This window comes from Sesamum indicum, linkage group LG9, assembly GCF_026168435.1.
Source record: "Sesamum indicum cultivar Baizhima isolate 11 linkage group LG9, ASM2616843v1, whole genome shotgun sequence".
Taxonomy (NCBI): domain Eukaryota; kingdom Viridiplantae; phylum Streptophyta; class Magnoliopsida; order Lamiales; family Pedaliaceae; genus Sesamum; species Sesamum indicum.
Genome location: NC_142665.1, coordinates 24994289 through 25009200, shown reverse-complemented (window position 1 = coordinate 25009200; position 14912 = coordinate 24994289). Strand labels below are relative to the sequence as shown.

General features: G+C 40.1%; 4 protein-coding genes across 5 annotated transcripts; 2 read left to right on the top strand and 2 right to left on the bottom strand.

The window, feature by feature from the left end:
* The first annotated feature begins 1145 nt into the window (after positions 1 to 1145).
* LOC105177214 (putative pectate lyase P56) lies at positions 1146 to 3112 on the top strand. Its single transcript, XM_088884581.1, has 3 exons — positions 1146 to 1465; positions 1639 to 2314; positions 2377 to 3112. The coding sequence occupies exons 1-3, from the start codon at positions 1215 to 1217 to the stop codon at positions 2845 to 2847; spliced, it is 1398 nt and encodes a 465-aa protein (XP_088740707.1). The 5' UTR covers positions 1146 to 1214; the 3' UTR covers positions 2848 to 3112.
* A 360-nt stretch (positions 3113 to 3472) lies between these two features.
* On the bottom strand, positions 3473 to 8513 carry LOC105177215 (FACT complex subunit SSRP1). The gene is made up of 16 exons (XM_011100275.3): positions 8340 to 8513; positions 7293 to 7478; positions 6885 to 6990; positions 6636 to 6772; positions 6410 to 6493; positions 6235 to 6329; positions 6034 to 6142; positions 5852 to 5938; positions 5663 to 5755; positions 5173 to 5370; positions 4918 to 5063; positions 4655 to 4799; positions 4396 to 4491; positions 4131 to 4313; positions 3926 to 4004; positions 3473 to 3841 (listed from the first exon to the last, which is right to left on the bottom strand). Exons 1-16 carry the CDS (start codon positions 8391 to 8393, stop codon positions 3714 to 3716), a joined length of 1926 nt encoding a protein of 641 aa, XP_011098577.1. The 5' UTR covers positions 8394 to 8513; the 3' UTR covers positions 3473 to 3713.
* A 1275-nt stretch (positions 8514 to 9788) lies between these two features.
* LOC105177217 (AP2-like ethylene-responsive transcription factor At1g16060) lies at positions 9789 to 11999 on the top strand. 2 transcript variants are annotated; one of them, XM_088884585.1, is made up of 6 exons: positions 9789 to 10351; positions 10586 to 10674; positions 10766 to 10839; positions 10949 to 10999; positions 11095 to 11171; positions 11261 to 11999. In XM_088884585.1, the coding sequence occupies exons 1-6, from the start codon at positions 10054 to 10056 to the stop codon at positions 11821 to 11823; spliced, it is 1152 nt and encodes a 383-aa protein (XP_088740711.1). In that variant the 5' UTR covers positions 9789 to 10053; the 3' UTR covers positions 11824 to 11999. The 2 variants fall into 2 exon arrangements, with proteins under 2 accessions (XP_088740711.1, XP_088740710.1); XM_088884584.1 differs by lacking the exon at positions 9789 to 10351 and adding an exon at positions 10418 to 10482.
* A 382-nt stretch (positions 12000 to 12381) lies between these two features.
* LOC105177216 (uncharacterized) lies at positions 12382 to 14705 on the bottom strand. The gene has a single exon (XM_011100276.3). It carries the CDS (start codon positions 14520 to 14522, stop codon positions 12507 to 12509), a length of 2016 nt encoding a protein of 671 aa, XP_011098578.2. The 5' UTR covers positions 14523 to 14705; the 3' UTR covers positions 12382 to 12506.
* Positions 14706 to 14912: the final 207 nt, after the last annotated feature.

Here is a 14912-nt window from a genome sequence, read left to right as displayed (position 1 = left end):
TGACTTACCAATGATTGTTGGAAGTCCTAAGTATAAGACGTGCCGATCCGCTTTACGAATACCCAAGATCCTCGGGAGAGCCCCCTGCACCAAGTCCTCCATGTTTTTGCTAAACACCACCGTGGACTTACTGAAATTTATCTCTTGGCCAGAAGCTCGGACATAGGTCGAGAGTACCTATGCAGTACCCCTCATTGCCCCCTCACTAGCATTACTGAAAATGAGTGTATTTTCGGTAAATAGGAGGTGTGATATAGGAGGGGCACCTCTGCAAATTGCTACTCTCGACACCGATCCATCCAATACCGCCCTATCTAGCAACGAACTAAAGCCTCTATACATAAAAGAAACAGATAAAGTGACAACGGATCCCCCTTACTGAGTCCCTGTTGCAGGCAAAGAAAACCAAACTGGTTACCATTCACTAAAAAAGAATAACAATGGACACACATCAATAGGACTATTTAAAAGTTTTTTATATGATACCCAATCACATATACCTCCTTGAGATTTTATGATCCAAAAAAAAATTAAAATAATAAAGACCAGTCAACAGTGGCAAACATGAAATTTTAGTACAACTTTGGGCTCTAGGCCAAAAAATTGTCTAACAAAAATGGTAATGACGGTTGACAGTTTTAAAAGGTGTGGGAAATTTTAGCCCGATTCTGGCTCGATCAAATTTAAATCAATTATATGATAAGTGCAATACACTTGTCGTGTGATTGATGTACAGTTAAAAAAAAATTACCAAGCACATAGATTTAGTCGGGCCAAATTTGATTCGAGCAAGGTTTTTCAGTGTTCATGTAATCATGCAAAAATAAAGGATGGTTGGCTTGATTTTACTATACAAGTCATTGGATCTCACGTAATTATTGTCTAAAATGATTGGTATTTTCTGTTGTTAAAATTACTATATATGGAAAGGAAAGATATAATAATTTAGTTAAATTGTTTTGTACGGTATGCAAGATTAGGATTATAGGGTTATTACTAATTCATTTATGCTATTACTATTGCTATTGCTATTTCAACTCCGAACATGAGGATCGGAGAGGAGGGGACGTTTACTCAGATTTGAACCATCGGATGTTCCACATTTGGTGCTCCCAAACACCATTTAAAAAGGCTTCTGTTTCCATGTCAGAAACCACCATTTTTCATGTTGGGAAGAAGGTAATCTGGGCTCGCCTCTGAATTTCGATCGGCTTATGCCATCTCCCAACATCCATGCTACAGCCAGCATCCCTGGATTAAAAATTATGGAGAAGAATTTCTCAATCACTTTCCTTTTTCTCTTCTTCATCTCTGCTGCTTTCATCCCCACCTCAGGGGCTAACTACACAGATTCTCACGATGTCTATTGGCAAGAAAGGGCTGCTTTGGCCAGAGCACGCATCCTTCAAGCCTACAACCCAAATCCAGAGGCAATCGTCACCGACTTCAACCAAAAAACAAAAGAGCAAGTCCATTGATATCTTTTGTCTGTTTACAATTCTTGCCCGACCCTGGAATTTTTGTCTATTTTGTGATCTTATGTTGTTCGCCTTTCCAGGACGTTGTGATTTTTTTCATCTTTTTTCTTGATACTTGTCTGTTTCTTGATTTTTGTGATTTTGCATTATATATTTCCAGGGCCCTGGAACACTCCCAGGTGAATAGAGCTCCACATAACGGCACCAGGAGGAATTTGGGAAGGAAATACATGGGCCCATGCGTGGCCACCAACCCGATCGATAGGTGCTGGAGGTGCAATCCCAACTGGGCCCTAAACCGCCAGAAGTTGGCGGACTGCGCCCAAGGATTCGGCGCTGCAGCCACAGGTGGAAAGTTTGGCCCCATATATGTGGTGAGAGACCCGTCGGACAACGACATGATGAACCCAAAGCCTGGAACCCTGCGTCACGCTGTGATCCAGCCAGGCCCGCTCTGGATCATCTTTTCCCATAGCATGAACATAAAGCTAAACCAGGAACTGATCATGACGAGCGACAAGACCATCGATGGGCGTGGAGCGTTGATTCAGATAACGGGAGGTGCTGGTCTCACCATCCAGTTTGTTCACAACATCATCATTACCAACTTGAAAATAACTAACATAGTGCCATCCCCTGGCGGCACCATCAGAGACTCCGTCAACCATTTTGGATTCAGAACGGGCTCGGATGGGGATGCCATTAACATTTTCGGATCTCACAACATTTGGATCGACCATCTCTCCATGTCTGGAGGTGCTGACGGCCTCATTGATGCCGTCATGGGCTCTACAGCTATAACAATATCCAACTGCCACTTTGTTCGTCACGACAAGGTAAGTCAATCTCTCTCCATTTTTGAAGCTATCAAGAAATTTCATACGGAAAACGGATGCAGGTGCTGCTGTTTGGAGGGAGGGACATGGATGAAATTGACAGCAAAATGCAGATAACGCTTGCATTCAACCATTTTGGCAAGCATTTGGTGCAGAGAATGCCCAGGTGCAGACGCGGATTCTTCCACCTGGTCAACAACGACTACACGCACTGGCTGATGTATGCCATCGGCGGTAGCCACCATGCCACCATCATAAGTCAAGGGAACCGGTACATTGCACCACCTTTGCCAGATAAGAGGCAGGTGACCCATAGGGAAGCCGACTCCCCAGAATCGGAATGGCGGAAATGGACATGGGTAACAGACCATGATGTCTTTTTGAACGGAGCCTATTTCGTTCCGTCTGGTGATCCAAACGGAGCAGCTACATATCTAGCTCTAGAGAAAATTAGACCAGCTCCAGGAGAGCAAGTTTACGACCTCACAAGGTTCGCAGGTGCTCTGAAATGCGTGGTGTCGCTACCGTGCTAGTTAAAATTTTGCAGATGCATGAAATTGTTAGGCAAAATGTGCGACTGATTAGTTGGCACGTGATTAAGATACTGAAGGGAGACAAATGAAAGGTTTCCCCCTCTACAGTTTGTCTTCTGCTAATATAAAGAAGAAAACTTTGTTAAAGATACATAGAATAATAGGAGAATTATTATTATATCTTGGGTGTCATCTTTTGCACTTGTATTGCAAACTTTGAAACATAAAATTGCAATAAAAGCTCTAGGACAACGATTTTTTACTTAGACCAACCGAGTGTATTATCATAAACTCTTGAGCAATTTTGTGCAGAATTAACGACCAAGAACAAAAACGAAAGCTCGATTTTTCACTGTTCAGAGTGTTGGCATTGAAAATGCTGCAGTGGGTATTATAATACCTAAACTCTTCCATAGCCTGCGGTTCGCTTCTAACAAAGCCCATAAAGCCTGAATAAACCCTAAAGAAAAACCATCGTATTTATTTATTATTAGTAAGATCTCCTCTAGATTGAACACCGTTTTTTCAATCTCTTCTTTAGAAAAGGGGCTGAACATTTTTCTCTTATTTCCAAGGACAAGCACGAAAAAGTCACCCAAAATGGTCTAGGGCGCCCATAAAATGGTTCAGAGTAGTAACAGTACCTGTCAGCCAGTTGGAGACAGGCACAGCTATGCTACAATTGTACCCAGAAGACAAATAACCATAAGATACAACATCCTGCACATTGTCTCCTTTTCGATCATACTAACATCTCACAGAAAGATTTGTCCAAATGCTTTTCAGATATTCCTGTACTATGACATCTATTAAGAAGCATTATGTTCTTCTGACTGTATCACAATTAATTAAAGCCCTGGTTATGCCTAAGCACTATCAGATTCATCTGCAGAGTCTACATTTGTGGTTTGTGGATTCTTGTAGCCACTGATTTCTTCAGTATACCGTTTCTTGTCGGCCCGGGCTTTTGCTTCGTATGGAGCTTTCTCCTCAGCTGCAGAATCCATGACACCAGCATTATTGAGAGCAACATTGTCATTCTACAAGAAATTCATATAGATAGTGCACAAGATTATACCTGTCATCTTATTCCATCTTTCACCAAGTACCTTCCCGACTTCTGTAAATGAAATTCCTGGATTACTCTTCTTCACATTCTGCATTGGGAAAAAGTGGTAATCCATACATAAGTGTAACTAAGTAATATGCAATGTTGTAATATATGATCTGGCATAAGATCTAGAATTGCTTAAATCAGTTTATGTATATTAGAGTATACAAACCTCTCTCTCTGTTTGGGAGAAGAACATAAAGGCACTAATTGCCCTCTTTGGTGCATTTGGATCCTTCTTCTTCTTCTGTTTCTTTCTCTTTGACCCATCATCATCGTCATCTTTGGTCTTTTTTCTACTTGATGACGCCTTCAAAGCAGACGGCTCCTTCTTGGATTTCTTTTTCATGGGTGCCTAAACCAAAAATAAATGGATCTCAGGTTCACGTAAAATACTGAAATTGAAATTGGAAAAAGAAAAGCAACAGAAATCTCACCTCTTTCTCATCTCCACTGTCACTGGCATCAGTTTCTCCTCCAGAATCATCAGTAGGGGAGCCTTCATCATCTTTGTCAGCCACAAAATCCTCATCCTGCATAGATAACACAGCATATAATCTTAGTTTGTTGCAGCCTTTGCTAGCAGTTAATAGTTGCTTAGTGCAAATATCAAGAATGGAAGTGAACTATTCATAACTTGCATGTACAAATTTCTTATGAAAATAAGACACATAAAAGAAGAAAATAAAACACAACCTCCTCATCACTTTCATCTCCAATAGCTTCATTCTTGATTCTTTCAAGATGTGGGTCGACAGAATCATCAATATCATTAATAACAGATGCAACTCCCTCCGTAGCCTGATCAGTCCCCAAATTCATGATCTTCAGACCTTTATCACTGCAGTACACACCCATTATATCCGAATTACACTTCAGGCACAAAGTTGAAGCTAACTCAGGTCTTACTCTTGCACAACCAAGATAAACAAAGATCACGGCAAGAGAGATGCACTTACTTGACGAATGAAAAGAGATTATGGTACTCATTTCTCTGGATATTTCGGAAAAGGTGCTCCTGCTCAGTCTTAAGTCTGATGAGAAGATCAAAGTAATGCATATTCGAACCTCCAGCAGTATGCCTCTCAAACTCCACATAGTCAATCTAAATTATAAGGCAAAAATAGTATAGTCTCAAGTACCATCACAGGCATCTGTACTGGTACGAAAAGATTAAACTTGTAGACTGCCCCAAGAATAGATAAATACCATACCTCCTCATGAAGAATTAGAGTGGGTGGTTTAGGTAAAAAGAAAAAGCTCTTTTCAAGTGGATAAAGAACTCCGTCTTCAGCTTTAAGTGATGACTTCACCGCATAACCATCTTGACTACTACGGAACTTCCCTGGTTTAGTAACTTTTGCCCCAGATAACCCTCGCAGAATTGTAACAAAGATCTCATGTATGAGTCCCTGATATTTGAACAAAAATCATGTCAAGATTAAGATAATTGAAATGAGTGTCTTCTTTCCCTCAGCTTCTGTTACACAGAAATGAAAGGCACCCACATAGGATGGACAACCCAATAAAAAGGAAATATCAAGATTGCAGCAATGCTGAAATGGTACAGACTGCATAATTTATTAAAAACTATTACCAATCTACCAAGCAGAGCGTCATTTATCATTTGAATTCAATAGTCAAGCCTAAACTAGTGATTCAGCAATAGAATTCAAGTGGGTTAACAACAGAAGCGATGATTACCTTATGCTCTGGCTCAAGCCTGTCCTTATACTTCGTATTGTAAAGTTCTTCACTCATCGATAAGGTGGTGTCTATCACAGCATCTGTCTCAAACTGCAGTTGAACCCCCAAAAGAAACACAGAAACTCATTACGATGAATCCTCACATTTTAGCATGGATGTCCAAAACTTTTTAATGTCAATCATTACCTGCATCACAATATGTGGATATAGAGTTTGTCCCTTCCTAATTGGTGGATCAAGAGTAACAACGACAAATGTATGTGGTTGGTTATACTGCAGAGGCAAAGATGATTAAGCATTAATGTGTCACAGAGACCTTAGGCAAGTACCACTCAAATAGACTTAACAGAATAGCTAAATAACAGAACCTTAGGCAACCAAAAAACGCGAACAACACTGCTGTACTGAATTTTGAAGTCATTTGCTTGTCCTTGGAGACGCAAAAATGAGAGATGAAGCTCAACATTGTATCGTCCCCTGAAAGAAATATCTATTTTAGACATCCAGACCTGGAGAGAAGTAACCAAATCGGATCCGAAACTTATAACAACTAGCTACGAGCAACCAACCTAGGAGTGAGTATGGCAATTCCATCAAAAGTAACAACAGCTTCTTCACCTCCAGCTCCAACATCTGCCATTGAGACAATCTTGTCTCGAAACACCTACATAGAAAGTAAATTTCATGATGCTCAAAGATATAAGAATGGCAATCCATGTATCAGCATCGGTGGGAGAGAATTACCTGAGCAGAAGGACGACTTTCATCCCCAACAAATTGAGTGTTCGAATTGGGGATGTGAAAACTTATTTCCATTAATGAATCTTTCTGTAGAGAGAGTATAAATTGAATAAATTTGCCATTAATTAGGAAGAAAAAAGAAGGACAATGTTGGATTTTAACACCCAAAACGATCACAAGAGAGACACCATGCCATAAAGACAATGACTGAAATGAAAGCATAAAGTACCTCATTAGCACCAGTTGTGTCGTCTACATGGAATTCCAACATAACATCATTTTTTCCCTGAAGTTGGGTCTGCGCAACATCCGCTAGAGATATCTCGAACGCTTGCTTACTTCCCACAAGAAAAGTAAGTGTATTCCCTGAGAAACAAAGAAAAGCATAGGCATATCAACCAGAACTAAGCAAGCATACAAAGAGAGCAGCGAAGAAGTAATAAAAAAGGTAAAATCCTTTTATTAAGTAATAATGTACCATTCAAATCAACTTCTCCCCAGTTTTTTCCACTGACAGAGAGCTGCTTCTCCTCTGGTGTTGTCCCAAAATTGGACTGGAAAAACGCAGTCAGAGTGGCAACATCCTGCAAAACAAGCATCCATTAAAAATATCAGACTGGGGAAACTTGAAAAAGTGGAACAGTTGAACGCATGCTAAAGATGTGACAGGAATGCATGAGTGAGATGTGTTATAAATGCCATGATTCTGAATTACATTATAATTCTATCTTTTCACTTATTGTAATTCAATACAATAAATAACTTAGGAATACACTCAATCTTAGCTTCACAATCAAGCAACCTTATTTGAAGAATAAACACATACGAATAACATGATCTCAATAATCTAAGGCTTAAGCAAACAGGACAAAACATATATGTTCACCTGATCCCGGAAACCAGTGAATTTGTAATGCAAGCCATCTTTGGTCCGTACTCCAAGTTGATTAGATCGCGGAACCTTCATCCACGTAAGGCCCAACAAGTCAGATTTATCAACTTCCACAGCCTTGCCACCTCCTTGTTTCTTCCATACTACCCCACCTGAATGAACTTTAAGTTGCCCTGGATTCTACAAAATGTAAGACAAAGTTTCAAGTTGGTTTTTTATAAAAGAAAATCAAAATCTCAAAGCTTTCACAATCACCAGTATCAAGCAACTTATTACTCCAGCTGCATGTGCCCCAAGTCAAGACCTCTCATTAGCCAACCCTCAAGAAGTAGCAGCCCAAATCAACTAACAAACCCTTGTTTTTATTATGTCACATTTTCTTTCTCTTCTTCTTTTTGTTTTTTTACCTTTAACAAAAGAAGCAGAAATCAACTAAGAAAAATGCAAGCAACCCCTTATGATATTGCAAATGAGCAAATTACCCTTTTATGAAACAGTAATTGCGATTTACCTATCTGTGTTTTCTAAAATACAATTTTAAAAATAAAGCAATTTACCTCCCTGTATAAGGAGGTAAATTGCTATATTTTTTTCATAGGGGTATCGCGCTCATTTTCAATGTCACAAGGTTTAAATTGCTATTCACCCCATTTTCTTCTCTTACTTCTCTCACTTCCTCCTTTTGCTTAATCAAGAGTTTTTCTGCATATGACAGTCCCTTTAAACTTTGACAAATTTTTTAAGAAATATCAAGTCCATAAGTAGTTCGACTTCTTCAGTTGTTTAGAAAGTAGAAACCCCCATTCCAATTCCAATCGCGATGTAAACCCAGAATTTGAACCAAAAACAAAATATGCAAGTTTGCAACCCTAGCCAAAGGAGGAAACGATAAACTTGATGGTGTGCCTGCTCCCAAACTATTCAGATACAAAACAACAGCAAACACAGTAATTACTAGGGCTAGGGTTTAAAACAACAAAAGTCAAAAAAAGAAAAGGAAGAAGCAAACAAAGAAATTGACAAAAGAGAAATCGTGCTTACGGTTCCTCCACGGCCACCAAGAGAGATACTGTTGAACAAGTGACCGTCCGCCATTGCAATAAGGAATAGGGGAAAGTAGCGAGAGCAGAGTAGGGGACGGGTTATATAGAGCAAGGGGAGTGCGCACTGCGCTACTCCAACCGTAGTGGCGCGAAAAGGAAATTACCCACTGCGAGTCGGTTCACGGTTAAATAATGCAATCAAAAATGGAAGGCACGAGACAGTCACGTGGTTTTGAGCAGATTGGGCTGCATAACCAATCAGGCCCAATAGACAGAGGCTAAATTGACGATATCCTGCTCATTTATGTTAGCCCAAACCATGCTACTTGACAAAGCCCAATAAGAGATATTTTCGTTCGGCCCAATCTGTCTGTTTCCGGTTGTTGGAAAACCTTAACCTTAATAAAATAAATACTTGAAATGTGTATTACCTAAAATAAACAGTTATTTATGGACAAACATAAATAAAACAAGGGTGTTCTAGGATTTATTTACCAACTAAAATCTTGAAACTGGATAAATAGTATGGATTTTCCGCTGTACAAAATGTCGATAGATATAACTTGTGGCTAGTTAAATAAGTGAATCTTTAATTATTTGTTTATTCTATTTTAAAAAAATATAAATTTATTTATTTTATTTAAGTATATTTATTATCAGGATGAACCTGTACTTGTGTTTTTGATAAGGTTGTTCACTGCATTAATCCTGCGCTAATGCATTTTATGTTGGGTAATTCAATATATTGTTCAAAAAATGTAGTAGGAGGAAGAGGAATATTAGTATATTACATTACATGAGTAGATTCCATAGTTAACATCGCCGTACAATTCCTGTTCCCACCTTAGAAGCAAAAACGAACTCAAAACCTCAATGAGAGTTGTTTAACAACAGACAAATTACGGATGACGAATCCGAGAAAATGCTCTTTTATGACCCTATCTATCTGTTTATCACAGCCACACTTCTGCTTCTTATTCTTACACAGCTGATTGAGACACAAGAGCACACAGTCAAATTGGTGATTTGATGGGCTGAGGTAAATTTGGAACAAGTGCAAAATAAGTGTTGTCTTGGCAATGAACGGAATTTGATCAAAATTGGAGGAAAACTCTATAATAAGTGGATTTTGAAATACATCGATATTATTAGTGCAAAAAATGATAGTCGAAGGATTTGCTATTAGAGATTTTAAATACCGAATTCCGATGCTTTATTAATCAAAACATAAAGTTGGGTAATTCTGATCGTTTGTAAAAACATTCGTATTTGTGTTAAGGAATCCAGCGGCCCAGCATCAGAATAAGAAACAAATTAATTAATTAGTAGAAGCAGTATATTTTTTGTAGTGGAGGAGCAGAAACAATTGACCCCTCAACTATATCTATTTGAGAAGTAAAACCGGCTACGTCGGAACCATTCCAAAGTTATGAAGTCATATGCGGCTGGGGACAGAGTACAAGAATGTATAATATTTGGTTCCTATGGCTGGCAGGCAGTACAAGGATAAACAACATTGTCTTAAATAAACCAAATTCCTCGTGCCCATCGCCATTCCTGTCGTTGTTCAAATGCTAGAAGCAACTACTACAGACACAACATAATAAGCCAAAAAAGGCATGGATGCTATTTATACGAGCTTGAGAATTGAGAGTGAGTTCAGATAGAAGGCTAGACAAGCAGGAGCAAAGAGTGAAGAATATAGGAAAAAGATGGAGCAAATTATCAAGGAAGAGAAGCTGAACATGGCAATGAGAATGGTAAAGAGTGAAGAGAACCTGGGACGGCGTGAAGCTAGATGTGTCAAACGTAGACGAAGAGAAGTAGTTGCTGATATTCTCAATTGCAATGGTGAGCAGAAGGAAGCTGATGGAACATCAGCAGCAACAACTGTGAAGAGAAGTTCGAGGTTTCGTGGCGTGAGCAAGCATAGATGGACAGGCAGGTATGAAGCACACCTGTGGGACAAACTCTCCTGGAATGTTACTCAGAAGAAAAAGGGGAAACAAGGTATCTTACATTACACTACATCTTCTCATCTGTTCTTTCATGTAAGAGGAATACTAGTGCCTGACACGGAATTTTTAATTTTCTTTCGTGGTTTCTGATCGGGGATGGAACGAAAATGGCAGTTTATCTTGGTGAGTACATTTCAGTCTTAAAGTTTGAAAGTATCGGTGTTCGTTTTTATATTTTTGTATAAGGTTTTTTGTTGGGACTTAATTATTTATCAATGTTCTTCAGGGGCTTATGACGATGAAGAAGCCGCAGCAAGAGCCTACGACTTAGCAGCACTTAAGTATTGGGGAACATCTACTTTCACCAATTTTCCTGTATGATAACCGGCAATTTGTCCTGTTGAACACTTTTCTCCACTTCATACAAACCCCAGATTCTTACCAACTTTCTTGATATATTCGGCAGATCTCTGATTATGAAGCGGAGATTGAAATTATGCAGGCCGTTACAAAGGAAGAGTATCTAGCTTCACTCAGAAGGTAAGATTGTTTTATCTAATTTTGTGTAGTCAAAAGTTTCACGTGTTCATATGGACGCAATATTAGCATACAAGAAGCAATGGTGACCCTGTTGATCATGGTTCTGCAGAAAAAGTAGCGGCTTTTCAAGAGGGGTTTCGAAGTATAGAGGAGTTGCAAGGTACATATAAACAACCACTAATTGTATATACAAAGTCAGTTTCATGATTGATATATTCTAGCAGATAACTTAACATGTAGATGGAAAAAATGCAGACACCATCACAATGGAAGATGGGAAGCGAGGATAGGAAGGGTTTTCGGAAACAAGTACCTCTACCTTGGCACTTACAGTGAGTAATCTGCACCCAAATTGGAACCAACAGAATAGCACCAAAAAGTAAACTTTCACCTGATGCTAACGTTGAGATTTTGCTCACAGGTACACAAGAAGAAGCCGCTCGTGCTTATGATATTGCAGCAATAGAGTACAGAGGGATCAATGCTATCACCAACTTTGACTTGAGCACCTACATCAGATGGTTAAAACCCGGAGCAAACATTTCAGTGCCTGCTCAAGAATCAAAACTGCCATTTTCATCCCCTTTCCTAACAGGAGAAGAAGCCCTTTCTACCGGTTTAAAAAGAAAAGCTTTTAGTGCGGAAGACCTGCAAGAGACATTTGTCAGCAACCTTCCTATCAGTCCATGTAGCAGATCTTCTCCAACAGCCCTCGGCCTGCTCCTCCGGTCCTCTGTGTTCAGGGAACTCGTTGAGAAGAATTCAAATGTCTCGGAAGAAGAAACTGATGGTGAAAACAACAGAAACCTGACACGGGTTGGCAGTGACGATGAGTATGGAGGGATCTTTTGTGATGGAAGTGAAGATATCCCGTTTGCAGTTTCTACGAATGGGCACAGCATTGAGTTGCAAGAACAACTCCACTTCGACTACAATCCAGACACCATGGGGAGAGACAACATAGGCATGGCCACTACTTACTAGTCATTAGATGCCATCATTTTGAGGTCTGTGTATGTATAAATGTGAAGAGAATATATTTAGTCTCAGGAACACTTTAGTAATCTTATTTAGAATTCCAGTTGGGGGAGAAATGTGGTTCATTTTTCCGATATTAGGGAACTGGTGAATGTAAAACAACCAAAACTAATATCACTATCCATTACATGAAGATTGTTAGAGCTCCCTTTACATATAAATTCCACAAAGTCTTCATTATTTTGAAATCCAATAGCATCAAGAGAACATCTGAAAATTACAGACCAAATAATAATCAGAAGCAGCCTGGCAAATTAATCAGTGCAAGGTAACACATTATATCCTGATAATTCCCCCCCATGAACCAGAACCACAGAACCATCAACTTGTTGGCCAACTGAGCAAATTCAAAATCCATACGAACGTAAGATGGACTTGATGCATGTTAGAGTGTATACCAAAATCTCAGAGCAAAATACACAATTTAAGATTTATCAAGCATCATTATTTCAGGCTACGAAGGTGACAGATGTACTTCAGAAGAGGATTTGAAGCAAATCAATGTTAAGTCAAACTGCAATTCTTTTGCTTGGAAAACTGAATTATACATTCTGAGCAAGTGTACCAACTCTCCTTTTGAAATACAGATGTATGAATCCAAACACACATAGCCTGACACTATCAAAACTTTAAAACTGTTTTCTCTTGCTTCGAAATAATTTCTCTCTTTTTGCGTACACATAAAGCAAAGCAAAGAAAGCTCCACCAGAGAGCAAAAGAGATGTCCATGGGAGTGGTGGATCCCTGAAACACACAAGCGATGCCTCCAATTCTTGGGATGCATGATAAACAAGAGTGTGGATAGCATATAGATCGTGGTCTGAAGATCTCAGATAATATAGCGCCATCTCATAATCAAAGTGTGACATAGCAGAAATTGACTTGTCCAGCTTGTACCTGAACAAGTTCCACCTCTGTATAAATTCATAATGTCGATTCTGTTTCAGAAGTTTTCTGTCCCCACCATGTGCAGCGATCGACTCAAGAACATCAATTCCACTAGTAATGCTGTAATTCAATGACGTCAAAAGAACATTTCTCCTAGCGGCATCCTTCTGAACAAAGGATAAAGAAGATATCTCCGAGAATGGTCCAAATGGTGTTTGTCCAACACTCCACGTGTAGTCCACAAGAGAACTATTATGCCTAGGGCTCCAAACAAGATGTGTTGGTGAAACCCCCCACATGCTCTGCAAAATGGAACCTACAAGTGGTCTTTCGAGTTCCCGAGTCTGTGTGAACACATGATGCCCATTGCAACTGTAATCACTCACAGTCTGGGTACTCTTGGTCCTAACTGCAATGACCATATCCTTAAATGCCACAGACTGGTGATACCGATCAAGCAACAGTATTGTATTGACTTCAAGATCAAAAACATATACAGGTAGAACTCTACCAAACTCTTCCTCAGGCAGCTTGCCTACCCTTCTAAACTCATCAACTGATTCCAAGATTGTTTGATGTAATTGCTTCGAGTCCAAATACTCGCTCACAATCAAAGTATAATTATCAAACAAGTACCTAGAAGTGTACGAAGTGGTTGCTCTTGCAATCGTGAATGAGCATATTGAGCACTCAGAAAATTTTACCTCATACTTCTTAAAACTCAAACTCTGATCCCCCAATAATAATCCACGGTCATTAACCTCATCCATAAAAGTTCTCTCTATTGACTTCCAATCCAACCCAAAACTACCACCATCACCATGTATATGAATAAATTCAACAATCAATTTATCCTCAAACGGCACAGGAATTCTCAAAGAGGGTACAAGGAGTACCTGATAAGCACTCCACACCAATGAAGCTAAGTCCGAAAGCAGTGCTTTTTGCGACTTTGGTCGGCCATGGAGAGCAGCTAATGGATGAAACTCACCTTTCGGCAAAACCCCATCACCGGATAAAGCAGGCCCATAATCGACCGGTCCAGCTCCCAAATCAATCCACAAGTATCGATCATTTCCAGTCCAAATGCTGCCCAAGCATTTGGTAAAACCCGGAGAGCTGTCCCCAGGAGTATAGCTGTAAGCATAAGGTTTTGGCTGTGATCCAAGATGGATAATGTAGATGTGAAACGAGTTGATGGGCTTCTCTTTTTCGAAATCTTGTCGAATAATTTCATCGATAAGGGAGTAGGGGACAGCAGAGAGCGGGGATCGGAGAGAAGAGGGGGCAGACGCAAGGTGGGAATTGAGGGCGGAGGTGAGGGAGGTGGAGAGAGAGGGAGGGGAGAGGGAAGCAGAGAGGTGGAGGGAGTGGGACAGGGAGAGATGGTGGCCGGAGGAGGAGAATGGGGTGATGACGTGGAAAAGATCGGAGGAGACGGCGGAGGAGAGGAAGGAGGAGAGAAGGGAAGGGGCGGATGAAGAGAAGGTGGGTCCCACTAAGTGGAGGGTGATGGGGATGGGAAGATTGAGGGAGAGGAGGGAGGAGGCGATGGGGGGACGAGCGGGAGAGGCATGGGAGAGAGGGGTTTTGAGAGAGGAAGGGAGGAAGAGGAAGGAATCATTGGTGGCATGTGGATCTTTGCGGAATTGTTGGGTGAGAAAGGAATCGAGGCCGATGATTGGGGCGGCGCCGGCGGGGATGAGGAAGAGGAGGAGGAGGAGAGGGAGGAGCACCGTGGCTCGGGGTTGGGGCATTCTGGTGATGTGACTGCTGAGCTTGAGGGGTTTGGGGATCTGAGTTCAACGGAAATGATTAAACGAAGTAGAAGTAGAGTGAGCGAAGGAAGTTTGTCAACAATACCTACACTACATATTCATGTTTTATTCCTAATCTTCCCAATTTTCCATTGAAGAACAAGAAATCTTCATAATTGACTACTTTGAGGCGAAATCATCAACTGAACGCCCTTCAAAATAAAATTTAAAATCTAATTATCTATTTCATGTTTTATTTTATTTATATATACGTACATGTGAATCCTCCATCTTAATCATAATCTTCCAATTTTTCCATTGAAGAACAAGAAATTTGTCATAATTGACTACTTTTAGACAAAATCTTCAACTGAACGCCCTTCAAAGTAA

Excerpts from the sequence above, each read along its gene's own strand:
- LOC105177216 (XM_011100276.3), bottom strand. The coding sequence starts at position 14,522 with ATGCCCCAACCCCGAGCCACGGTGCTCCTCCCTCTCCTCCTCCTCCTC.
- LOC105177214 (XM_088884581.1), top strand. The coding sequence starts at position 1,215 with ATGCCATCTCCCAACATCCATGCTACAGCCAGCATCCCTGGATTAAAA. Across the intron at positions 1,466-1,638 it reads TTCAACCAAAAAACAAAAGA|GGCCCTGGAACACTCCCAGG; the intron begins GCAAGTCCATTG and ends ATATATTTCCAG. Across the intron at positions 2,315-2,376 it reads ACTTTGTTCGTCACGACAAG|GTGCTGCTGTTTGGAGGGAG; the intron begins GTAAGTCAATCT and ends AAACGGATGCAG.
- LOC105177217 (XM_088884585.1), top strand. The coding sequence starts at position 10,054 with ATGGAGCAAATTATCAAGGAAGAGAAGCTGAACATGGCAATGAGAATG. Across the intron at positions 10,352-10,585 it reads GAAGAAAAAGGGGAAACAAG|GGGCTTATGACGATGAAGAA; the intron begins GTATCTTACATT and ends AATGTTCTTCAG. Across the intron at positions 11,000-11,094 it reads AAGTATAGAGGAGTTGCAAG|ACACCATCACAATGGAAGAT; the intron begins GTACATATAAAC and ends GAAAAAATGCAG.
- LOC105177215 (XM_011100275.3), bottom strand. The coding sequence starts at position 8,393 with ATGGCGGACGGTCACTTGTTCAACAGTATCTCTCTTGGTGGCCGTGGA. Across the intron at positions 6,143-6,234 it reads ATTGCCATACTCACTCCTAG|GGGACGATACAATGTTGAGC; the intron begins GTTGGTTGCTCG and ends TATTTCTTTCAG. Across the intron at positions 4,314-4,395 it reads ACAGTGGAGATGAGAAAGAG|GCACCCATGAAAAAGAAATC; the intron begins GTGAGATTTCTG and ends TTTTTGGTTTAG.